A 26,431-nucleotide genomic window follows, 5' to 3' on the forward strand; every position below is an offset into this window, starting at 1 on the left:
CCATTTTGACTCCAGGAATAACTGACTATATTGACTGCTATTAAGATTTTCCCAAGCACTGAATCATCTAGAATTCTTGAGTTGCCCCCCCTCCAAATTTATCGTAATTATGGAATAAAAGTAATTATTTTGTAAAAAAGTACATTTTCTGTGCTTTCTGTAATGTGGTACTTTTAACATTTGTTTTTAAAACTACTTATTATGTTGGGGGAAAATTTAAAACTAAGGCCTTAAGTATTTAGTTTTGAAACTACCATGTAAAATATTAAAATGTAGTTTGGAGGAGTTGTAAAATCATAAACACTGATTATTAAAAAAAGTGTAAGTAGATATAATGAAGGTGATTTAAATTGAATCCATGTAGCAATTAGCAGTCTTAAGTTGCCCTGGTAGTTAACAGCCTTCAGTGAAAGTGCTAGGTACTTCCCTTTATTTCAGTTGTGTGTATGTGTCCTAATTTTGGAATAGATTGACATTATAAGCAAACTTACATGACTCTCAAGAGTGGGTTGCAGCTTTATTAAAAAATGTTAACATGGACTTTATTTATAGGTTACAAATGAAACCCACTTTTACTTTTTACTATATGGGTGGATAGCTAGTAACTTTTTTCCTTTGTTAAAGTTTCGCCTCTTCTTTTGAATAAAACTTGTATTAATATTAAAAAAAAAAAATCAAATAGGGTAGCTGAGTACCAGTGGCTCATATCTGTAATCCTAGCTACTCAGGAGGCTAAGATCTGAGGATTAAGGTTCAGAGCCAGCCCAGGCACAAAAGTCTGTAAGACTCTTATCTCCAATTAACCACCAGAAAACCGGAAATGTCACTGTGGTTCAAGTGGTGGGATGCTAACCTTAAGCTGAAGAGATCAAGGACAACAATCAGGCCCAGAGTTCAAGCTCCACAACTGACAAAAAAAAAAAAAAAAAAAAATCAAATAGGGTAAGGTACATAGCTTAAGTGGTACAGCAGCTGGCTACCAAGTGAGGCCCTGACTTCAAACTCTAGTATTATACTCCACCACCAAAAAAAGAAAATTGTTACCATGTTAATTTACCTCATTTATTTAATATCAAATTTTAAATGTACATAGAAAGAAGAGATAATGAATAACATAAAGTTTTAGTTTTATTTTGTGGCTCAGAGAACAAGCTGGAAGGCTTTTATTTTAAATCCTGGGGCTTAAAGTCAGGGCCTGAGTGCTGCTCCTGAGCTTTTGTGCTCAAAGCTAGCACTCTTAACTTGAGCTACAGTTCTACTTCTACAGTTTTTGGTACTTAACTGGAGAGAAAAATCTCATGGACTTTTCTGCCTGGCTGGCTTCAAACCAGGTCTCAGCCTCCTGACTAGCTAGGATTACAGATATGAGCAACCAGCACCTGGCTGTGCTAGTTCTAACAATGATACAGCTTTTTTTTCTTGTTGCTGGTAGTTTTATTGAGAGTCTAGTTACATTCCCAGACTGGCCTCAAACTAGCTATTTACTCCCAGCTAGTTTCAAGTTCATGATTCTCTTGTGTTAACCTTCTGATTGCTGGGATTACAGGTATGCACAATCATATTGGGCTCAAAGGTTTGTTTATGTTGGTCATGGGGCTTGAACTTTGGGCCCGGGTGCTGTGCCTAACCTCTTCAGCTCACGGCTACCACTCTACCACTTGAGCCACAGCACCTCTTCTGGTTGTCTGATGGTTAACTGGAGATAAAAGTCTCATGGATTTTCTTGCCCAGGCTGGGTGTGAACCATGATCCTCAAATCAGCCTACTGAGTAGCTAGGATTACAGGAGTGAGCCACCATGCCCAGCTTGGAAATGAATTTTTTTTCAAACAAAAATTATGGGGGTGGGGGGGAGCAGGAGAGGAAAGAGAGGAATGAAGACTCTGAAATGCCACAGGATCATTTCACTAATGGTAGCCCCTTCAGGGTAGGCACCTGGCCTTCGTCCTTACCTGCTGAATCCATGCATCGGTGCAAAGCAGCTAACATTGGTAGAAGCAAATACTTTGCTGTTAGTTCTGGGTGTTCTCTCAAGAGAGTTAAGAATGTGGTAGTAGCAACTCTTTGAAATTGCCGCTCTGTCAGTTTATCTCGAAAATGAAACAGATCCAGAATCTACCAAAAAAAAAAAAAAGAGTACATGAGGCAAATATCAGGCACTCTGCCAATACAGATTAAAAAGTATCTACTTTTTAGCTGGCCACATGGCTCAGGCCTGTAATCCTAACTACTCAGGAGGCTGTGATCCGAGGATCAAGGTTCAAAGCCAGTTTGGGCACAAAAGACCTTGAGATTCTTATCACCAATTAATCACTAGAAAATGGGAAATGGGGCTGTGGTTCCAGGGGTAGGGCGGTACCCAGGCCCAGAGTTCAAGCCCCAGGATGCACACACACAAAAAAGTATCTATTTCTTGAAGACAAAATCAATAAAATTACTACAATAATACAAGCTCAACAAATGTGTTTAGTCACCCAGGACCAAAGGGTTAGGAATTAGGCTTATATTTTTATCAAATAATTATATTTATAAAATGCATGTTCATTGTAGAAAGAAACAAATCTCCTCTATAAATATTTTCACTGTAAATAGTTTTGGTGTTTTTTTGTTTGTTTTGTTTTGTTTTTGTCGGTCAGGTCATGGGGCTTGACGCTGGGCCTGGGCGCTGTCTCTGAGCTCTTAAGCTCAAGGCTAACGCTTTCCCAATTCTGGTTTTCTAGTAGTTAATTGGAGAAAAGAGTCTCACAGTCTTTAGAGCCCAAACTGGCTTGGAACCGTGATCCTGAGATCTCAGCTTCCTGAGTTATTAGGATTACAGGCATGAGCCATCTCGCTCAGCTTTTGGTTTATTTTTAAAAAGTTTTTTTTTTTTCCTGCCTATTTCATTTTTTAAAAAAACTTGAGACCACACCTACTACTCAGTTAAAGGATTGTGAGTTACAAACTCACAATCCTCCTGGCTCAGCCTCCCCAGCCAGACCTGAGATTATAGGAGAACACAGCTAACATCATGCCAAGCTAACAGTCAGTTCTGTGTACTGTTGAAACTTTTGCATACAGTCATAATTTCTTCAAAAAATGTTATAGTCAAGCTGGTATAGTAGCTTATACCCACTGTCCTATTGATGAGAAGCAGAGGTAAAAAGATCGGTTAAATTTATGAACTCAGGCCAGCCTAAGCAACATAGTTTATTTTTCAAATATTGTCTTTTGCTCAGAGATGACCTTAGACCACAATTCTCTATAATCCTAGAGATTACAGGCATGTAGTACCATGCCCAGCTTATTTGAAAAGGGGCCTTGATAATTTTTCCCCCTCCAGGCTAGATCTAAATATTTGTCTCCTGTGTATCAGGAAGTAGACAAGATTTGTTGGATGTTTTATTTTGGGAGTAAGGGGAAATACTCAGGTTTGAATACAGGGCTTCAAGTTTCCTAGGCAAGCATTCTAACATTTGTACCACATGCCCAGTCCATAAGAGTCTTTTCCATGTTCTTCATTCTCCTCAGTAATTATGTATTATTTTATTGTCACTTCTGATTGCTGGCTTGAAGGTGAGTCTTGCACAAGGATGACATGCAATTTCCTGAAGCATTAGGGAGGGAAAGTGACTGCTTTTTGCAGACAAGAGAATATTCTGCCTGATAACAGTGTTTGGCATCACTAAAGAGAAGCTCAGCAAGCCTGATTGTATCAGTTTTGAATTACAGAAACTATAGCTACAAGTTTTGGAAAATATTTACTTGTCATTCCAAGTAATAAATTTAGTGTTTCCAAAACAAGATAACTACATTGTGATGCTTTCTTTCCACACATGCCCACCCATGAGATCTCTAGAGATTAGTGTAACCATGGAACAATCTTAGGACCACACTCCAAAAGGCTTGTTTTCCATTTATTTTTATAGGGAGCACACAGTGAGGAAAAAAAATTTTTTTTCACCTATCTGATTAGCAAAGTATAAACACGTATTTACAAAAAAAAAAAAATAGCCAGGTGTGGTGGCTAACTCCTATAACCCTAGCTACTCAGGAGGCTGAGATCTGAGGATCTCAGTTCAAAGTCAGCTGGGCACTAAAAAGTCACAAACTCTTCTTTTTTTTTTTTTTTTTGCCAGTCCTGGGCTTGAGCTCAGGGCCTGAGCACTGTCCTTGGACTTTCTCAAGGCTATAGCTCTACCACTTGAGCCTCAGCATCACTTCCAGTTTTTTTTCTATGCTTGTGGTACCAAGGAATTGAACCCAGGTCTTAGTGCATGCTAGGCAAGCACTCTACCACTAGGCCAAACTCCAGCCCCCAGAGACTCTTCTCTCCAATTAATCACCAGAAAAACCGGAAGTGGTGCTGTGGATCCAGGGGTAGGGTGGTGGTAGCCTTGAGCTGAAGAGCTTAAGGACAGTGCCTAAGCCCAGAGTTCAAGTCCCAGGACCGACAAAAAAAAAAAATAATAATAATGTAGTCTGTGTGCAGCAACATGCACCTATAGTCCTAGCTACTCAGAAGGCCTAAGGCAGGAGGACAGCAGCCACCAGTACTTAACATAGGCAACATAACAAAGCACTATAACTTCTTTTCTTCCTTTGTATTTGACAAGAAAGGCTTGATTAGACTTGTAATCTTCATGTCTCTTCCTTCTACGTTTTCTTTTTCTTTTTTGCTGATACTGGGGCTTGAACTGTAACCAGGATACTGTTTCTTATCTTTTTCAGTCAAGGATAGTGCTCTACCACTTGAATTAGAGCTCCAATTCCAGCTTTTCTCTGCGTAATTAAGAGTCTCAGCAACTTCCATGCCTGGGCTAGCTTCCACCTGTGGTCCTCAGATTTCAGCCTCTTGAGAAGCTAGGACGATAGGCTTAAGCCACTGGCATTTACCCAATGTCTCTGAGTGCAGGAATTATAGATGTGCATCTCTATACCCTACTACAAATTAACTTTTTTTTTTTAAAGCTAACTGTAGAGAAAGGAAATGGGGACAAAAACATGAGAAGGGGTATCAATGTGTGAGAAGTAATGCACCTACTACCTGATTAATGTAACTGTAACCGCTCTATACATTGTCCTGACAATAAAAAAAAAGCTAAATGTACATATTCTTTGAGCCAGTAATTTCAAATCCAGAAATCCATCCCCAACATGTGCTTTATATCTACATATAATTACACATGAATAATATATAGATTATATCTGAAAAATGCAGGTAACAATAACTACCTGTATGAGAAGGGAGAATGGAGATGGTAGAAATACTCTTTTCAATTTACTCATGCTTTTTAAATTGTTAACGTACCTTATTTGTTAAATATCTACTTTAAACACTAAAAGCAGTGCTGGGAATGTGTCTTAGTGGTATAGTGCTTGCCTGGCCTGCATGAAGCCCTGGGTTCAACTCCTCAGTACCACATAAACAGAAAAAGCCAGAAGTGGCACTGTGGATCAAGTGGTAGACCAGTAGCCTTGAGCTAAAGAGCTCCAGGACAGTGTTCAGGCCCAGAGTTCAAGCCCCATGACCAAGGGGGGGCGGGGAACCCTGGAAAACTAAAAGCAGATGCAAGATAAAACTTTCTCTCCTGGCTCTGAGAGCAAGCTGGACTGGTCACTTATTATGATTACATAGGGTAGGGATGAGACCCAGAGCCCCATGCACACTAGGCAAGGGCTCCACCACTTGGCTGTGCTCCACCATGAGGTCTATCCCCACCCTAACAGTTACAATGATGTCCTCCAAAGATTATTATTTAGTTAAGGAGGTTCTTACCCGAACAAATAAATAAAAAGTTTGTAGTGCTCTTACTTCAATTTTAGAGACACATTCAGAGTTTTCTTTCTGTAAATAAGCAGACTGTAAGTAAATAACTGTCAATATAAATCAGATGATTTACCTGGGGGCAGATGTGCTTGTAGTAACTCTCTGGTGAAAGGGACTGCTGGGGACAGGAGGCCAAAATCTTTGCAGTCAAATCGCATTTCTTCCAATCAGCAGCTGTCACCTCAGCATCACTCCCTCCAGCTGCCCCCGCTGTCACAATGGAGAGAGATGTCAAACGCTCATGCTGCTCCCTATATCAGGTCCCAAGTAAGAAATCTAACTTCAAATGTAGGGTGAAGAATGCTTCTTTGCTTTATTGGAAATGAATTACTTGCTTTACAAAATAAAGCTACCCTCTGTGCTTTCCTTTTGATGCTGGTTTCTTGAAAGTTCAGAGAAAAAAATAGCATAAAACATTACAAGGATGTTATTCATGTGATATTATTCAAATATAGCTTCTCAGCATTTTACTATTGTCGTCATCATCATCATCATCACCATGGCTCCTTCTTTGTATAAACTGCTTTAAACTGTAGTTCAGGAGAAATAAGGTAATAAGGACCACGTTTACCTAACTTTTTGGTTTTTTTTATTTACATTGGGGTTTTTTGTTGTTTGTAGTTGTTATTTGTTTCTGCCAGTCCTGGGGCTTGGTCATGGCCTAGGTGCTGTCCCTAAGCCTCTTTGTGCTCAAGGCTAGTGCTCTACCACTTGAGCCACAGTGCCACTTCCTGCCACAAAGTCTTACTAGAATATGATTTATGGATTTCTGTAAAGAAAATACCCCAGGCTGAGGAAAGAAGCAACAGAAAGGAGTTGGTGGAAAAGTTCATAAAGTGAGAAGAGCTGGTATTCCCATTTGGGCAGAATGGAAGATCTGCTAATACACAGGATATCAAGACCCTTGTCTCCAATAAACCAGAAAAAAAAAAAATGCAATGGAAGAGTGGCTCCAGTGGCAGATCACAAGCCTTGAGAAAAAGGAAAAAACAAAACAAAACTACTGAGCAAGGAAGCAAAGCCCTCAGTTGAAGAATAGTATTGGAGGAAGGAGAGATGAGACACAAAGCAAAATAAACAAACAAAAAGCTAAAAAGAATTACTCTTCTAGCTACTCAAGAGACTGAGATCTGAGGATCACAGCTTAAAGCCAGCCTGAGTAGGAAAATCAGTGAGACTGTTATCTCCAATAAACTACTCAGAGAAAGCAAAAAGGGTCCTGGTGGCTCAAAATGATAAAACACTAGCCTGGAGCAAAAAGAGGCTTTAGGACAATGCCCATGCCCAGAATTCAAGCTACAGGCAGGCCCAGCAAAAACAAAAACAAAACACAAACAAAAACTTATCCCTTGCTGTGCTGGTAGGCCTAAGAAATGTTACCTAGTTATCAACATATGAATAAATAACACATACCTACATGCACAAATACAGGGAAACTGATAGCAAAATAAAGATCTCTTTTTTTTTTTTTTTCCCTTGAATGCAGGGCCTGAGTACTGTCCCTGGACTTTCTCAAGGCCTAGTGCTCTACTATTTGAGTCACAGCACCACTTCCAGCTTTTTCTATGTATGTGGTACCAAGGAATCAAACCCAGGACTTCTTGCATGCTAAGCAAGCACTCTTACCACTGGGCCAAACCCCCATCCATCATTTTTTTTGGGGGGGGGGGGTGTCATGGGGCTTGAACTCAGCCTGGGCGCTATCCTGGAGCTCTACAACTCAAGGCTACTGCCCTATCCCTGGGCCTGTGCGTTGTCCCTGAACTCTTCAGGTCAAGGCTACCATCCTATCCTTTAGCCAAGCCCCACTTCTTGTTTTCTAGAAGTTAACTGGAGATAAGAGTCTCAAATCCTTTTGTGCCAAGCTGGCTTTGAACCTTGATCCTTCAGATCTCAGCCTCCAGAATAGCTAGTATTACAGGCGTGAGCCACCACGCTGAGCTCCCAAGGGCTCTCCAAACTGCATGCTCTGGGTAAAGTCTAGCATTTATTTAATTTTTCCAGTGCTATAGATTGATCCTGAGGCTTCATGCAAGGTATACAAGCATTCTACCACTAAGGTATACTTCCAGCCATTGTCAGTTTTTACATAAAAACTGAAGCCCAGTGATTCACCTATGTCTCTGACTCAAAGAAAATAGACACAACAGTAACAGAAACACGTTATCTCTTACCACCTGCTCCTTCCAAGATGCCCCGGACTACTGCCTGCACACCATTGGGCCTCATTAACCTTTCAGAGAGCAGCTCCCCGCACAGACGCCGAAGCCAAGCTGGGGCCCGACACCTGGGCTGTGTCTTCACATTGGGGAAGGACTGCTAAAAAAAAGGAAGATTGAATTGAGTGGCAATGGAACAGTTATGACCAGAGACACTGTCAGACTGATGATTAGCTATGTATATACAGACTTCAAAAGAACATTTTTGCTGTGCATGGAGGCTCAGGCCTGTTATCCTAGCTACTCAGGAAGCTGAGATCTGAGGATTGTGGTTCAAAACCAACCCTGGCACTAAAAAAACAAGAAACTCTTATCTCCAATTAACTATTAGAAAATGGCTGTGGCTCAAGGGGTAGGGCAATAGCCTTGAGCTGAAGAGCTTAGGGACAGTGCCCAGGCCCAGAGTTCAAGTCCCATGACTGACAAAACAAAACAAAACAAAAAAACATTTTGGGACCAGGAGTTTGGCCTAGTGGTGGAGTGCTTGTCTAGCATTATCTATAGAAAAAGCCAGAAAGTGGTGCTCTGGCTCAAGTGGTAGAGCTCTATCCTTGAGAACGCCCAAGGACAGTGTTCAGGCCCTGAGTTCAAGCCCCATGACTAGAAAAACAAAACAAAACAAACAAAGACATTTAAGGGGGACCGAGAGTTTGGCCTAGTGGTAGAGTGCTTGCCTACTATGATCCAAGACCCAGGTTCAATTCCTTGGTACCACATACATACACAGAAAAGCCAGAAGTGGTGCTGTGGCTCATGTGGTAGAGCTCTAGCCTTCAGAAAGCCCAAGCACAGTGGTTAGACCCTGAGTTCAAGCCCCAGGACTGGCACCAAAGGAAAAAAAAAAAAACATTTGGGGACTGGGGATGTAGGTCAGTGATAGAGCATGAACTTAGCACGTGCAGGGACCTGAGTTCCATCTCCAGCACCAGCAATATCTCTTCTTGAAAAAGCAAATAGGGAAAGGTACATGGCTCATGTGGTAGAGCACCTGCCCTTAAAAGTGAGGCCAACTTCAAACTCCAATACTAACTCCCCCACCAAAAAATAAAAATAAAAAAATCTACCACTCATCCAGGTATGGAACATGTGGGGAGTTCAAGCACTCAGAAGAGAGAGGAAGGAGGATCACAAATTTAGAATCAAAACTTGTGGGTTACATAATGAATGGCACTTCTGAGTTACAAAGTGAAACCCTGTCTCAACAACAGAGCAGAGGCCAGATATGGTGATACACACCTGTAATTCCAATTACTCAGGCCATGAGTTCAAGTCCCACTACGGACAAAAATAATAATAATAATCAAAAGACACACACACACATACACTTCATATAAAACCTCCATAAGCCTTAAAAAAATTGAACATAATATTTTTGTGAAAACTGTCTACTATTCCAGCAAAGAAAAAAGTTTTGTTTTTTTTTTTTGGGGGGGGCGGCAGTTCTGGGACCTGAACTCTGGGCCTAGGTGCTGTCTCTGGGTTCCTTTTGCTCAAGGCTAGCACTCTACCACTTGAACTATAGCACTACTTCCAGCTTTTTCTGTGATTAATTAGATATAAGAATCTCACAGAGAGGCCAGGATTTGGCCTAGTTGTAGAGTGCTTGCCTAGCATGCATGAAGACCCGGGTTTGATTCCTCAGTACCACATACATAGGAAAAAAACTGAAAGTGGTGCTGTGGCTCAAGTGGTAAGGCATTAGCCTTGAGAAAGCCCAAGGATAGTGCTCAGGCCCTAAGTTCAAGGCCCAGGACCAAAAAAAAAGTCTCACAGACTTTCCTGACCAGGCTGGCTTCAAACCACAATCTTCAGATCTTAGCCCCTGAGTAGCTAGGATTACAGGTGTGAGCCACTGGCACCTGGTAAAACTCTTTTACATTTAAATTATTGTTTTATAAATGCCATCTAATTTGTAGGTGGAGACAGAAGGGGAAAACTGGGAGAGAGAGAAAAGGGGTAATATTGTCAAAAAATGTAAATATTACCTGACTTATGTATCTGTAATTCATCTGCACATCACCTTTATAGTAACAATAAAAATATAAAAATTAAATACTATCTAATGGCTAAAAGATGAAGTAAGATTTGACCAGATGGTTAAATAGGGAAGAATCCTATTTCCAGGAGAAGACAATCCCTCCAGAAGAGTTTAAGGCCTCAGTACCTGAGGAGAGCCTCCCTGGAGAACAAGTAATTCCCGGACCACTAATGGTTGATACACTTGATCCAACATGTCTCTCAAGGCTCCCCGAGCAAAGGCTCTTTCCTCTTCTGGTAAAACCTAAAAAAATATCAACTGGGCTTTAGTGGAACACAAACCAGGCAGGGATGAAATGTAACATTTCACAAGAGCTAACACAGGTAAGGGAAGAATAACATGGGTTATGCTAATAGGAGCAGAAAACAGACTCTAATAAGGAACTGGTATAAATATGTCCCATACATTTTCCTTAATTTTACAATAACCTACCAAGGCAAGTATATGATTAATTTTGTTGTTGTTGCTCTTGGTCATGGGGCTTGGACTCTGGGCTGGCCTGGGCTCTGTCCCTGAGCTCTTCAGCACAAGGCTACTGCCTGACCCCTGGGCCTGGGTGCTATCCCTAAGCTCTTCAGCTCAAGGATACCAACCTACCCCTTGAGACTCAGAGCCACTTCTGGTTTTCTAGTGGTTAAATGGAGATAAGTCTCCTGGTTTTTAGTGCTCAGGCTGGCTTTAAACTGCGAATACAGGCATGAGCCATCCCGTCAGGCTAAAAGTACTTTTGAAAAGAGAAAATAGGACAGGTGTTTAGTGGTTCATACCTGTAATCTGATCTCAAGAGGCTGAGATCTGAGGATCATAGTTCAAAGCCAGAATGGATGGAAAGTGAGATTCTTACTGCCAATTAATCACCAAAAAAGAAGTGGAACTATAGCTCACAAAGTAAAGTGGCAGGGGCTGGGATGTAGCTCAGTGGCAAAGCACTTGCCAAACAAGTGCAATGTCCTGGGTTCAATCCCCAGTGCCAAAAAAGACAAAAAAAAAAAATACAGTTTAAAAAAAAAAAAAAAAAAGAAGTGGTAGCCTTCAGCAAAAAAGTTCAGGGAGGCAATTGTTTGTTAAACTTGTCATTTAAAATATGATGTAAATATAAGCCATATAATTAATCATTGTTGTTCTTAAGGTACTATGTTATCTCTCATCACTTCTACTGTCCCTTGGTTATCTCATATTGTTACACTATCTCACTTTGTTATCTGATATATCGGATATAATTGTATTTGGTTATCTGAAATTGGATAGAGAACGGGGAAAAGCAAGATGAGGGGTGGGAGAGGGGGGAAGGGAAATGGAGACCATGACATGTGAAAGGGTATCAATGTGTGGGAATTAAGGCACCATTTATCTGGCAAATATCATGTAACCCTTCTATTAATTACAATAAAAAATATAGTAAAAAAAAAAAAAAAGTTCAGGGAGGGCCGGGAGTTTTGCCTAGTGGTAGAGTGCTTGCCTACCATGCACCAACACAGGGGTTCAATTCCTTGGTACCACAACATAGTAAAGCCGCAAATGGTGCTGTAGCTCAAGTGGTAGAGCACTAGCCTTCAGGAAAAAGTGCAAGTGCAAGAAGAGTCCTCAGGCGCTGAGTTCAAACCCCAGGACTGGGAAAAAACAAAAAATCTAAGGGATAGGAGCACCCAGGCCAAGTTAAATACTCAGGACCAACAGGACCAAGTTAAATACCCAGGACAAAAGGAAGGAAGGAAGGAAGGAAGGAAGGAAGGAAGGAAGGAAGGAAGGAAGGAAGGAAGGAAGGGAGGGGAAAGAAGAGGGAGGGAGCAAGGGGAAAGGGGAAGGGAGAGGGGAAGGGGAGGGAGGAAAGGGAGGAGGAAAGGAGAGGGGAAGGAGGGAAGGGAAGGGAAAAGGGAGGGGGAAAGGAGAGGGGAAGGGAAAGGGAAGATGGAGGAAGAGAGGCAAGCAAGTTGAAGGCCTGCAGCTTCATGCATGTTAGGCCACATTTCAGGCCCAAGAGTTGGCATTTATAGCAACCACAGACAAATATACACACACCCTCTCCCTTTCTTCCTTGTTTCCTTCCTTCCTCTTCCCCTTTCCTTCCTTTCTCCCAATTGCTCAATGAATGTTTACCTCTTCATCAGAGGTTGGTGGTTTTCTTTTGGTTGGGCAGAACCCCAACTGGCACAGACCTGCGGCAATATCCCCAAAGTGGCGGCAGAAAACCAAGCTCCCCAAGGATGCATGCTGAGCAATGTCTAAGAGGATCCTGCAGCTGGTATACAGTCTCCAAGCTGTATGTGGATAGGTATCGGGACACACCACATCTTGAACCACCGCACCAAACTCAGTCCTGCATTTTAAAGGCACGCCAACACCAGGGATGAGATAGGGACAGACACCCAAGGTGACTACAAATTGCAAAGCAGACTGGACGACTTTCTGCTGGGAGATGCTAAGTGTATCAGGGCTTAGGGCTGGGGCAGCTTCTGCAGTCCGAGGATTGGGTTTACCAGGGTTGAAACCAGCTACAAGGCGGATCATGGTTTCCTTCAAGCACAGCAGCAACAATAAGGTCTGAGCAGTAAAACTCCAAGTGATGTCCTCAGAGGTTTGTGGCCACTCTGCCTTACTGGCCACCGTATCTCTTAGAAGCTTCAGTTTTGTCCACTGTGCACCCTTCAGAAACTTGTTCTCCAAGGTAGTCAGATTAGATTTGAAAGCAGCCAACAAGACATCGTGTTTTGTGATCTGTAGTGAACTTGAGCCTGAGCCTTTAGAGCAAAAAAAGAAGGAAAGAGATTACAAACAATAAAAACAAGCCATACTTCCCTTCATATAAAATTTCTGGCCCACTCCAGTCAGGGCACTGGAGGAAAGGGAACGGAAAATAGATAAAACATCAGGCTTTTAGGGAAATGAAGCCCTTCTTCCTTCCTTTCTTTCTTTACTAGATGAAGCTTTTTCTTCCTTCCTTCTGTCCCTTTTTTTTTTTCTTTCCTTTCTAAAATAACACTGAAGATTGAGTCCAGGATCTCACTCATACACAAGTACTCTGACACTGAGTCACATCTCGAGCCCAAAAACTTAAAAAAAAAAAAAAAACTGGGAAGAGGCGGTGTGACTCAAGTGGTAGAGTGCCATTCTCGAGAAAAACAGTCCAGTAAGATCATAAGATCACAAAGCACTGAGTTTGAGCCCAGTACTGGCATACACTCACCAAAATAAAAAAAATAAAATAAATAAAACCTTTACGGGTGCCAGGAGTTTGGCCTAGTGGTAGGATGTTTGCCTAGCATGCAAAAAAAAAGTTATCTTAAGGTTATAAAACTTCATTTTGCACATACAATAAGAAGGAAAAACAATGTTGCCAGAATGCTAGTAATAACTTCTAAGTAATGTTAAAGCACTTCCATTGTTCTTCTTTTTCTAATCTTTGCTATAGAGAATATTAAAAGTTCTATGTAAAGAAAAAAGTGACCGCATTGTTATTTTAAAATCATTAGAACCAAGAGCAGGTGACTCACACCTATAATCGTAACTACTCAGGGAGCTGAGATCCGGAGATTGTGGCTCACTGAGAGGAAACTCTATGAGACCACCAAAAAAGCCGGAAGTAAAGCTGTGACTTGAGCAAAAAAGCTCAGAGAAAGTACCTGGGACCTGAATTCAGGGCAAGAAAGTCCATGGACTCTATCTTCAGTTAACCATCAGAAAACTAGGAGTGGTGCTGCGGCTCAAAATGGTAGAGCACTAGACTTGAGCAAAAAGACTCAAGCACCTCAACAGGCAGAGATCATGCCTCAAAGCCAGCCCAGGCAGTAAAGTCCATGAGATTCTTTTCTTTTCTTTTTTTGCCAGTTCCAGGGCTTGAACTCAGGGCCTGAGCACAGTCCTTGGGCTTTCTCAAGGCTAGAGTTCTACTACTTGAGCCACAATACCACTTCCGGCTTTTTCTAAGCTTGTGGTATCAAGGAATCAAACCCAGGTCTTAGTGCATGCTAGGCAAGCACTCTACCATTAGGCCAAACTCCTGGCCCCAAGTCCATGAGATTCTTATCTCCTATAAACTACTCAGAAAAAGCTGGAAGTTTCACATAGCGATTCATGGACAGCACCCATGCCCTGAGTTCAAGCCCCACAGCTGACCAAAAATAAAACACTTAAAAATGTTTACAAGTCTCATAGACTCTCCTACTCCAGTTGGCTTCAAACCATGATTCTCAGATCTCAGCCTTCTGAATAGGTAGGATGAAAGACGTGAGCCATTGGTGACCAGCACTTTTGGACTCTTAATTGGTGTAATGTCATCTATTTACTATGCTCTCAGTGAAGGAAACTCCTAGAGCTGCCACTAACTGGTTTTCATTGAGCCATTCATTTCCAGTATATATCTACCTGAGCCTTAGTTCATTCACCTGCAATGTGGAATATAAAGTCTATCTCATTGAACTGTTGTGAAAATCAAATGATATCCATATTCAGAATATACCATGGAGATTGAAACTAGGCACGCATTCACTATTATTATTAACTTCACCATCAACAGTATGGTGTCATGTTTGCACTTGCGACTAAGAACACTGAGTCAGTCTTTCACATGCCTTTACCTTGCTTATGTTACAGGCGCCTTCCTCGCAAATATATACACTCCAATTTTGACCAAGGTCTATTTCTTATGTCTTTTCCCAAAAGCTCCAGGTAACATCACAAGCTCTATACGGGACCATCCGCCAGCGTCTAACAGGAGGAGTTGGCAGAATGGGGTTGCAGTTCACTGTTGTGGCCCAATTTGACTATACAATCCTGGGCGGGTAGTCTCAAACCGCTCCCAAGGACCCTCCAGATGTCAACCTGGATGTCAAGCTCTTGTTAATTCAACACAGATTAAAAGTGACTGTAACCCTCTGCTCAAGGCTCCCAAATTCAGCCCTCAAGGGTCCCTTGCTTCCTCTCCAGCCCTTTGGCGTTTGGCGCTGCATCCACGTTACCTTCGCGCCCCCAAGCGGCAGGGAGCTCGCATTACACTTCCCGGCGCCTCACCCCGTTGGCAGCCGGTTCCGCGCGCTCCCGGCTCTCAGGGGCGCGAGAGCATCGGGAACAGCACGGAGATGCGCTCGGGGCTACTATAAGTACCAAGTAGGTGCCATCTTTCCTGGAGCACAGGAAAGGACCAAATCCCCCAGCCACGGGGAGAAGGGTCCGGGGAGGGCCCGCAGCGCGCACACTGTGAGGGAGCCGGGACAACCCCGGGAAACTGGCGGCGGCCCACAGAGGCCCAGGTCCAGCCCGGCACCGAGATGCGTCTTCTCACCTCCTGGGCTCAGCAGCAGCTTTAAAGCTTCCAAAATCTCCTCCAGACCGCACGTCTCCACAGCGCCTCTGCCCACATCCTCTACCGGAGCGGCCATGACGGGAGCGGAACGTGCCGCTGGCGACCTCTTCAGGCGTCTTAGTGCACACGCGCTGCCGCCATGTTGAGTGTGGCCGGAAGCGCCTGGCATGCTGGGGGCGGGGCCTACGGTGTGGGCGGGGCCGCTTGGTCGGTCCCGCCCCCTTCGCAGAAGTCCCATTTCTTTTGCTTTCTTGCCTTGATCAAAACACAAGTACCTACATTCACAGGTTCAGGAACTCACTGTGATTCATTGATATGTAAAAGATCAAATAATTAGGTGGAGTGGCCAGCGGGCTGTAAATCCTAGAAGCAGGGGGGATCATGAGTTTGAGGCCAGCCTGGGCCATTAACCCCCACACCCCCAAAAAGGAAGAAGGAAACGGTGAAGGATGAAATATAGTTTATCATAAATTGTGTACATTTCAATATAAAAATATTTGGATGCCTAAACATAAAAAGATGTATATACTTCTACTGAAGTGTGGATATTCAACAGATGTATTGCCAATCTGTCAATCTGTTCCTCCTTCTATGAGCCCTTAAAGCTGTTACCTGAATAGTCTTGTGTCTGATGAAGGAAACATCGTCAGGCTTCCCGCAGCCTAACCACTCTATGGACATTTTTTTTTTTTTTGGTGGGTCATGGGGCTTGAATGGGCCTGAGTCCTGTCCCTGAGCTCTTCAGCTCAAGGCTACCACCCTACCCTTGAGCCAAGCCCCACTTCCTATTTTCTAATGGTTAATTGGAGATAAGAGTCTCAGGTCCATTTGTGCCCGAGCTGGCTTTGAACCTTGATCTTCAGATCTCAGCCTCCAGAGTAGCTAGGATTACAGGCATAAGCCACCGCACCCAGCTATATATCACCTTTCTATAATAACAATAAAAATGTTTTTTAAAAGTTAAAATGGGGGGGGGGGGGGAGTTTGGCCTAGTGGTTAAAGTGCTTGCCTACCATGCACGAAGACCCAGGTTCGATTCCTGGGTACCACATACATAGAAAAAAGCTGGAAGTGGTGCTGAGGCTCAAGTGGTAGAGCTCTAGTCTTGAGAAAGTCCAAGGACAGTGCTCAAGCCCTGAGTTCAAGCCCAGGACTGGCAAAAAAAAAAAAAAGTTAAAATGGGGGCCAAGAGTTTGGCCTAGTGGTAGAGTACTTGCCTAGCATGCATGAAGACCTGGGTTCGATTCCTCGGCACACATACATAGAAAAAAGCCGGAAGTCGTGCTGAGGCTCAAGTGGTAGAGCTCTAGCCTTGAGAAAGTCCAAGGACAGTGCTCAGGCCCTGAGCTCAAGCCCAGGACTGGCAAAAAAACAAAAAACAAAAAAACAAAACAAAAAGTTAAAATGGATGCCAGGCACAGTGGCTCACCCCTGTAATCCTAGCTACTGAGCTCTGAGGATTGCTATATACACACACACACGCACATGCACAGACACACACACACACACACACACACACACACACACACAGCATGTATGAAGACTAGGGTTCGATTCCTGGTACCACATACATAGAAAGTAAATTTTATGTTTACCGTAGTAATTATCAAAAGAAAAAGGAAGCCAGGTACAGTGGCTCACACCTGTAATCCTAGCTACTCAAGATGCTGAGATCTGAGGATCGAGGTTCAAAGCCAGCTTGGGCACTACAAAGCCATGAGTCGCTTAGCTCCAATTAATCACTAGAAAATGGGTAGTAGGGCTGTGGCTCAAGGGTAGGGTGGTAGCCTTGAGCTGAAGAGCTCAGGGACAGCACCCAGGCCCAGAGTTCAAGCTCCATGACCCACAAAAACAAATGAGAGAGAGAGAGAGAGAGAGAGAGAGAGAGAGAGAGAGAGAGAGAGAGAGAGTCTCAGGAGAGTAGCCTAATGGTAGAGCGCTCACCTAGCATACGCAAAGCCCTGGAGTTCAATTCCTCAGTACCACATACACAGAAAAAGCCAGAAGTGTCACTGTGGCTCAAGTGGCAGAGCACTAGCCTTGAGCAAAAAGTGTCTAAGGACAGTGCCCAGGCCCTGAGTTCAAGCCCCAGGACAAAAAAAAAAAAAATTATTTGCACAGCCAAGAAGAGATGAATGCTCAGCACCAGCACTGTGGCATTTGAAGCTAGATCACCCTTGAGGGATTGTGTACTGCAGGGTAATGAAATGACATCCTTGATTCCTTGGTGTGAGCTTGATGACAGTAGCAGAAACTGCCAAATGGCCCCTAAATTGCTAAGGTCACCAATGTCTCTACGGGAACAGTGTAAGACTACTTCTTAGTTTTCAGTAATTGATTTGAGGCTATATGACAGAGTGTGAGTCCCATGGCCTTGTCCGTATGGTTTCCCTGCCTGACCCAAGCAACATGACTGGAAGTTCTGCCAAAGCCATCTCTACCTGGAGCTTCCTTTTCTATGCCTGAGCTCCTTCATCTTCCTTCAGTTCCTATGGAATCAAATCAAACAAGTTGGACAATGATTTAGGAAAATTCTTTAATAAATTTTATTTTTTTAAAAAAATGCATCCTTGAAAACAGCTTTCTTTTCCACTCCCCAAGAAAATACAAAATTATCCACACCTACACACATATACACTCAAAAACTACATTCTCTACGCCACGTTCCCTTAGGGACAGTAGAAAGGGCAGATTAGCAACATGAGTCCCACAACTGATTGAAGACATGATTTTTGCTTTCTTCCAATGGCTGTCAAAATTTGAAAAATGTGCATCTCGAAAGAAAAGAATATTCAAATTTGTGCTCTCCTCTCTCCCCACCCCTCCCCTCACTCCTGCTAGCGCAGTTTTCTCCCTGCTTTTAAGGAGAAAAAGATACCCTGTGTTTCTAACACACGCCTGGAATTGGGTAACCTGGGTACAGAGCAGCTAGGTTTTCTGCAAACACCATAAAAGCAGGCACTTGAGGATTCTGGGCTTCAAGTACAAAAAGAAGAAACATTCTGACAGAATTTTCAGGAAGAGAGGCTGTTTACCTCTACCATCCTCAGCACCAGGTGACAAAATAGCAGCCAGAGTGGCCCAAGTGCCCTGTCCCACCCCCTAACCCATCTCCCATTTCCTGTTTCCTTTGGCAGTGGCACAATGAACACTGTGCTAAGTCTCAGAATACAACCACCTTGTGTCAATGATAAAGACACATGAAATAGTCAGTGGCACCTGAAAACTTACCACCATTTGTGGTCCAGCCTCATTTCGTGGAAGCAAGGACGTCCACAGTGACACGTATTACTGCCTCAGGAAAGACATTTCAAGTGAATGCTTAGAAAACAAAATTCATGAGGGGTCTAAATACACATCACTAACTGAGATACAACCAGACAAAACATGGGCCAGTCATTTCTGTGTCCAGAAACTCCCATCTGGGGCAGAATGACAGAATTCAGGAATATAATGGATATTTAGAACACTAGTGCATACAGTTTTAAAAACATATATTTTTTTCACCAGGCACGGTAGTATATGCCTATAATCCCAGCACTGGAGAGGCAGAGGCAGGAGGCTTATGAATCCAAAGCCAGCCTGTGATTGATCTATATCTATATCTACATACAGAGAGAGAGCAAGAGAGTGTGAGAGAGAGCGAGAGAGAGAGAGAGAGAGAGAGAGAGAGAGAGAGAGAGAGAGAGAGAGAGAGAGAGAGGGGAGGCCCTGTCTAAAAATACATAAAGATAGGGAAGGAAGGAGGAAAAGGAACAAAATGTATACACACAACAAAAAGATATTCCTTCCTTTGAAACATAAAGGAAGATCTCAAGAAAATCTACAAATTGCTAGCAGAACCCTCTGAGGCTGGAGTTGCTCTTTAGAAAATAAAATCCAGGGAACTTCAAGACATAATCCATATGTAAAGAGTTTTTTTTAAAAAAAGACTCAAGAGAATAAGTGGGGATTTTGCTAACAAATAGCAGAGAATTCTAAAATAAAACTGGATCACAGACCAGTCTCTTCCAGAAAAACCTCAAGGGATGGCTCTGAAAGTCCATCCACCACCACCATCATTCCACATTCACATGGCGAGGGCTAGGGGCCACAGGGATGCATGTTCCCAGGTCCTCTAGTTGTCCTCGCCGCCTCCGTACATGTCAGCCAGCTTCTTGAAGCGGTTGCCCCACTCGTTCAGGTAGTCGTAGTCCTGGTCCTGGTCAGACTCCGAGGAGTTTAGGGAGCTGAGACTGGCGGCTTCTGAGCCGCTACCTTCATAGTCGAACACTAGCAGGGAGTCGTAAGGGGGAGCCGTGGGGTCACTGTCGGCCGCCTTCAGGTTCTAAAGAAAAGGGACACAGGAAGATCAGCCAGGGCAGAGCATGCCTGTCTGCACCTGCATGCAACTGGGGCCAGATGCCTCCTCAAGGGGCCCAATGGGACAGAGCACCTGGAGTGGTGTACAGGGGTCATCTTAATGAACTGGCATGGGCAAAGGCAGGGGGGGGAGGGGGGTGAACATAGTGATGGGCAAATAGGCAGAAAAATCCCCAAACCAAAAGGACCAATGAAATGTAGGCAATCAATGTAGACTCCCCCCATGCCAGGGAAAGGGTCCCGCAGGATGGAAAGAGGCTAACAATGAGAAGATCATACACTGGTGCACACAGGCTGCATTTCAGCCCCCAAACCTCTGGAAGGGTTAATTCCTGTACTAGGGCTTGAATTCAGTGCCTAGGTGCTATCTTTAGCTTTTTTGCTCATGGAAGGCATACTATCGCTGAAGCCACAGCTCAGCTTTCAGCTTTTCAGCAATTTAACTAGAGTAGAGACAAGAGTCTCATGGACTTTTCTGCCCAGGCTAGTCTTGAACTGAAATCCTCAGATCTCAGCCCCCTTAGTAGCTAGGATTACAGGTCTTACCAGCACCTGGCCTAAGGCTCTATTTGAAACATTTCCCTCTATTTTACTGCAGAGTTTCAAGATCTACTGCACCCGGTGCAATCAGCTCCATCTACTTACTTCATCAATAAAATTGCCAATTTCATCAGGATTAGCGGGGCGGGGGCGATACTGGGGCACACTCATGAGGGTTGGCGCCACGTCATTGCGAGTCACTTCCGGCCGAGCATCCAGGCCTCTGTGCAGCTGGCTCAGGTCAAAGTCCTTACAAGAAAAAGGTAGAAGATGACAAAGGGTCAAACAAGCCACACATACACACAGCTAGGTTTGCTTTAAGGACTATGGGACTGGATATGGACAGTATCAATGTCTTAACTACCGTGTGTTCGATATTTGCCAGTTTGTACTGTGCCCACCTCAGTGTGAAGTGGTAGTTTTCCAGTTAGGAGTCTTCCACTCTGCAGCTGAAAATACAGCCCCCATGAGTAGCACTTATGGACATATGAATTCATGTCTTGTTCACATTTTCTTTTTTTAGTGTTATTGGGGATTGAACTCGGGACCTTGTGTTTGCCAGCAGACTTACATATGACGTGTCATTTAAATATGTTCAGCAAAGCTCTGTCTGAATTAGCTGAGCCCCAGCCAACCCACAGATTCTTTGAGCCTCACTGTGTTCAACAATCCACAGAGTTCCTGAGGTTGTGTAGTATATAGCAATACCACGGTGACTATCCACTGATACAATCTACCCGGCCTTTTCAATAGATTTAAAAGTTTCTTGAGTCTGGGTGTTGGAGCTCACACCTGTAATCCCAACTGAGTGGAGGTACAGCAGAGATCACAGGTCTAGGCAAGGCTTTTGCCATAGCCAATAAAAAGCTTGGCATCATCTGTCTTCCCAGCTGTGCAGCAATCACCCAGAGAAGCATCATAGTCTAGGCTGGCATGGGCATACATTCAAGATACTATCCAAAAAAAATAACTAAAGCAGGAGCCAGGAGTGCAGCCTAGTGGTAGAGTGCTTGCCTAGTATGCATGAAGCCCTAGGTTCAATTCCTCAGTACCACATACACAGAAAAAGCCAGAAGTAGCGCTGCGGCTCAAGTAGCAGAGCGCTAGCCTTGAGCAAAAAGTGTCCAAGGACAGTACCAAGGCCCTGAGTTCAAGCCCTAGGGCAAAAAGTAAAAATAAAACAAAATAACTAAAGCAAAAGAGACTGCACATGTGGCTGCAGCTGTAGAGTAAGCTCCCTGGCTAGCACAAGTCCCTGAGTTCAGATCCTTGTACCCCTAGAGACAAAGGTGGGAAGCACTAACTTCAAATGTCTGCTTTCTCCTGACCATTTCCTTTTCCAAAGGAACAGATTGCTATTACATCTTCAAACGCACCTGGTCCTCTTCGCCACCTCCTTCTTCATCATAGTAGTAAACATTGTCCCGGGTGTCATCTTCAGGGGGCAACAAGGGCTCTTTAACAGCCCTTTTCCTTCTCAAAAACAGCAGGAGCAGCAGAGTCAGGACTGGAGTGGAGAGAGGAGAGAGAGTGGGGAGAGGGCCAGAGGAAGCGGCCATCATACAGACAGGCAGACCATGGCTGCCTTTGAGACACTTGTCACCTTCCCCTCATGTCGCTGCAGTCAACATATGTGGCACAATACATTAGACAATGACCTTATAAAGCCTTTTTTTTTTTTCTGCCAGTCCTGGGCTTTTGAACCTGAGTCTTCGTGCATGCTAGGCAAGCACTTTACCACTAGGCCAAACTCCAGGCCTCAAGACTTTTTTTTTGATGCTAGTCCTGGACCTTGAAATCAGGGCCTGGGTGCTGTCCCTCAACTATTATTTTTGCTAGTGTTTACTACTTAAGCCACAGCTCTACTTTCAAATTTTTGGTAGTTAGTTGAAGTAAGAGTCACAAGGACTTCCCAGCCTGTCTGGTTTCAAACTGTGATCCTCAGCTCTCATATTCCTGAGAAGCTAGGATTGCAGACCTGAGCCACGCAGGCCCAGCTGAGGCTTTTTTATTGTCGTGCCCCAGGATGCTGGCTTTAATTCTCAGTGAGTCAGAGTCAATAGAAGTGTGTGAGTGGCACATTGCTCACCAGCCCTGGGAGGTGGACAGACTACAAAAGTCATAAGCATATATTCTTTTTTTTTCTCTTTTTTTTTTTTGGCCAGTCCTCATCTTGAGCTCAGGGCCTGAGCACTGTTCTTGGGCTTTCTCAAGGCTAGAGCTCTACCACTTGAGCCTCAGCATCACTTCCAACTTTATCTATGTATGTGGTACCAAGGAATTGAACCTGGATCTTTGTGGCAGGCAAGCACTCTACCACTAGGCCAAACCCTCGGCCCCAAGCATATATGCTTTATCCTAAAATATAACTGTATTAGCAAGCATTAAGATTCTGATCTGATATTTGGATTCATTTTAAGATGTATATATAATTTTTTAAAATTATTGGGACTAGGAGTTTGGCCTAGAGTAGATTGTTGCCTAGCATGCATGAAGACTCAAGTTTGATTCTTCTGTACCACATACATAGAAAAAGCCGAAAATGGTGCTCAAGTGGTAGAGCACTGGCCTTGAGGGAAAAAAAACCGAAGGACAGTGCTCAGGCCCTGAGTTCAAGCCCCAGGGTCGGCAAAAAAAACAAAAACAAAAACCCAGAAATGGCACTGTGACTCAAGTGGTAGAGTAGTAGCCTTGAGCACAGAGAGGCTCAGGGACAGTGCCCAGGCCCTGAGTTCAAGCCCCGGGACTGGTATGCATATGCACACACACACACACACACACACACACACACACACACACACACACACACACACACACAATCTTTGAGAGCCTTTTCCTTTGTTTACTCTGAATCTTAACCCCCAAAAAAGTCACTTCTAGGGGACAATGCTCCCCTAAAGAAGTGAAATGCTGGACTGTCTGGCAGCACTTACTCAGAACAGCAAGGATTCCTCCAAGGATGCCTAGAATGGCAGACAGCTGCATTCCTGCTTCCACATAATTGGCTCTCATGCAGTTGTTCACGGCTCCTTCACAGTCACACACGATGATATCCAATGTGGTCACCTGGTCTTTATTCTGGTTATCCATGAGCTTCAGATTGATTTTATAGTCACCCAACTCAAGGGGTTTCTTTGGTTTCAAAATGAGAGACTCTTGGCCTAGAGAAAGCAAAACAAATAATGAGACCAAGAAAAGCAAAAATAACAAAGAATTTATTCTCTTGGTGTATGTGTATGTATGAGAGAGAAAGAAAGACAGTGAGTGAGTCAGTTTTGGGGCTTGAACTTGGGAGGACCTGGTTAACTAATGCTCTACCCCCTTTAGACACAAACATTATTTTTTGCCAGTCCTAGACCTTGAACTCAGGGCCTGAGCATTGTCCTTGGGCTTTCTCAAGGCTAGAGCTCTACCACTTGAGTCACAGCACCACTTCCGACTTTTTTTCTATGTACATGGCCGAGGAATTAAACCCAGGTCTTCACGCATGCTAGGCAAGCACTCTACCACTAGGCCAAACTCCTGGCCCCAGCAACACTTCTTTTTGATGGTTAATATAAGAGTCTCATAAACTTTCCTGTTTGGGCTGGCATTAAATCTCGATCCTCAGATCTCAGTCTCCTTAGTGTTAAGAGCATTAGCCTTGAATGAAATATAGTACCCAGGCCCTGAGTTCAAGTCCCATGATTGACCAAAAAAAAAGACATTCTAGAGCAGAGGGAAGAAAGCAGAGCTGTGTGGCATGGCAATAACTGAGCAATATGAGACAAAGGCAGGAAAGGGAAGGGACCTTTGGTGAGGTGCTCTGAACGTTCTTAGGCAGCCTGATGTGGGAAACTAGAAGGGAAACTCGGACGTGGGGACCATGGTGCCCGCCATTCTTGGGCAGAGCTCGAGTTCCTACCTGGATCCTCGTACTCAATAGTCCAGTTCACACTGGCCCCATGGGTCAGCTCAGCCGTGAAGGGAGAAGTATTGGGGGGAAGGTCTGGATCAATGATGTTGATGACTTGTTGTTGAGGATTCCTCTGGCAGAAGTGTAAATTCCGAGGTTCAGGAATGGGGGCGTTATCATTCACGTCAGAGAGGACCAGGAGAAGGGTCCCTGTTCCAGTGGTGACAGGAGAACCTACAAGGAAACACAGAGGAACATCAATGAATCCTTCCTCCTCGAGCACCAATGGCTCACGCCTATAATCCTATCTATTCAGGGGGCTAAGATCTGAGGATCATGGTTCAAAGCCAGCCCAGGCAGGAAAATAGAGGAAAAATCGAGGAGATGCTTATTTCCAATTAACGACTAAAAGGGGGGGAAAAAAACCTGGAAGTAGAGCTTTGGCTCAAGTGGTAGAGTGCTAACCTTGAGCACAAAAGCTCAGGCGTGGTGCCCAGGCCGAGTTCAGGACAGGCAACAAGAAAAAGGAGGGGAGAGCTGGGCACGGTGGCTCATACCTGTAATCCTGGCTACTCAGGAGATTGAGATCTGAGAATAGAGATTCAAATCCAGCTCAGGCACTAAAGAACATGAGACTTTTATCTCCAATTAACCACCAGGGGGGAAAAAAAAAAGACCAGAAGTGGGGCTGTGGCTCAAGGGTAGGGTGGTAGCCTTGAGCTGAAGAGCTCAGGGACAGTGCCCAGGCCCAGAGTTCAAGCCCCATGACCCACAAAAAAAAAGGAAGGAAGGAACGAACGAAGGAACGAAGGGAGGGAGGGAAGGAGGAAGGAAGGAAGGAAGAAAGGAAAGGAAGGGTGGAGAATGAACTCATAGAGAAAGGAAGGCAGGACAAAGGAGGGAAGCTGGGCAGAAGGGCCAGGCAGCTAAGCCTCTGGTAGCCTCGTACCATTGTCAGTGGCGATGATATAGGCCGTGTACGTGCTGTTCTTCACATGCTCCATGTCCTCTCTGTCCATCTCAGCCTGAGTGAAAATGGCACCAGTTTCTGGATTAATCTTCAGCCAGTTGGCAGGGTCTCTCCAAATCCGGTACCTGGGGAGAAGCAAGCTCAGACTTAGACTAGGAAATGGAAGCCGAATGGAGCTGAAGATGCCCAATGTGTCCTCCCTTCCCCCCCCCAACTCACCTCACCCCGATACCCCGTCACCTCACACTTACGTAATTGTCTGTTTCATAAAGACATCTGGCTCCCGGGCAGTATAGGATGTTATCTCCAGTCCTACACCAAAATCTTCAGGCACCTCTACTTTCTTTTCAGGGGGCACAAAGATGGGGGCCTCATTCTTATCTATGACATCCACAGTAACGGTGGCTGTGGAGGTGATGAGACTCACGGCAAAGGGGTGCACATTCTGCACAATCACGTGGAGAATGTACTGCTGCTTGGCCTCAAAATCCAAGCCCTAGAGAAGCAGAAGACATTAAAACACAAAAAAACAAGGGGATTTGGCCTAGTGGTAGAGTGCTTGTCTAGCATGCACGAAGACCCGGGTTCTATTCCTTGGTATCACATCCATAGAAAAGGCTGGAAGTGGTGCTGTGGCTCAAGTGGTAGAGCACTAGCCTTGAGAAAGCCCCAGGACAGTGCTCAGGCCCTGAGTTCAAGCCCCAGGACTGCCAAAATAAATAAATAAAAAACAAAGCCAAACCAATGATACATTGAGTCTGACTCCTTGCAGCGCACAATGATAATTAATGAATAGCAAGAGGTATTTTATGCTAGTTAAAAACATGTTTTAGATATTGCTTTCAGACGTGCCACTCCAGGTATCTCTTGGCTGACTAAATTCAAGGTACCACCAGGGTTTGAACTCAGGGCCGTGTGTTCTCTCTCAGCCTTTTCACTACTGCAGGCACTCTACCATGACAGCTATAACCCATTTCTAGCTTTTTTGCTAGTTAACTGGAGCTAAGAATCTCCCCCAGATTTACTTCAAACCTTAGATCTCAGCACTAAGAATTGATTTATAGGTACAAGCTACTAGTGCCCAGTTTACCCTACTTCTAGAACATTCTTCTAAACTAGTCCAACAAAATAGCCAAGACTAGTCCATTCTGTTCTCTCTCATTTTTGAAGGGGACTAGGAGAGGCAAATGGCTGAGGAAAGAACTTCCCAGAGTCAATAATACTTATTTCCTCTTTGATCTCAGGATAGACTCACAGCAAACGCCATATCCTCAATCCACCCAGACTTGGGAAAGCCACC

The 26,431-nt window shown here is 44.1% G+C and overlaps 2 protein-coding genes across 2 annotated transcripts in view; both read right to left on the bottom strand.

The window, feature by feature from the left end:
• The window catches only part of Tango6 (transport and golgi organization 6 homolog), a 148,250-nt gene extending 132,771 nt beyond the window's left edge, over nt 1-15,479 (bottom strand). The window contains exons 1-6 of the mRNA XM_090357379.1: nt 15,344-15,479; nt 12,163-12,803; nt 10,192-10,308; nt 7,983-8,127; nt 5,882-6,018; nt 1,952-2,114 (exon numbers count right to left, since the gene is read on the bottom strand). Of these exons, the coding sequence (XP_090213505.1) occupies nt 1,952-2,114; nt 5,882-6,018; nt 7,983-8,127; nt 10,192-10,308; nt 12,163-12,803; nt 15,344-15,440 (1,300 nt within the window). The 5' untranslated portion in view covers nt 15,441-15,479. The remainder of the gene's footprint in view (nt 1-1,951; nt 2,115-5,881; nt 6,019-7,982; nt 8,128-10,191; nt 10,309-12,162; nt 12,804-15,343) is intronic.
• Nucleotides 15,480-19,295: 3,816 nt separating this feature from the next.
• The window catches only part of Cdh1 (cadherin 1), a 58,656-nt gene continuing 51,520 nt past the window's right edge, over nt 19,296-26,431 (bottom strand). The window contains exons 10-16 of the mRNA XM_090357380.1: nt 25,383-25,627; nt 25,111-25,256; nt 24,171-24,395; nt 23,200-23,427; nt 21,643-21,773; nt 20,372-20,515; nt 19,296-19,691 (exon numbers count right to left, since the gene is read on the bottom strand). Of these exons, the coding sequence (XP_090213506.1) occupies nt 19,482-19,691; nt 20,372-20,515; nt 21,643-21,773; nt 23,200-23,427; nt 24,171-24,395; nt 25,111-25,256; nt 25,383-25,627 (1,329 nt within the window). The 3' untranslated portion in view covers nt 19,296-19,481. The remainder of the gene's footprint in view (nt 19,692-20,371; nt 20,516-21,642; nt 21,774-23,199; nt 23,428-24,170; nt 24,396-25,110; nt 25,257-25,382; nt 25,628-26,431) is intronic.

This window comes from Megascapheus bottae, chromosome 24, assembly GCF_031878675.1.
Source record: "Megascapheus bottae isolate mThoBot1 chromosome 24, mThoBot2.hap1, whole genome shotgun sequence".
NCBI classification, from domain to species: domain Eukaryota; kingdom Metazoa; phylum Chordata; class Mammalia; order Rodentia; family Geomyidae; genus Megascapheus; species Megascapheus bottae.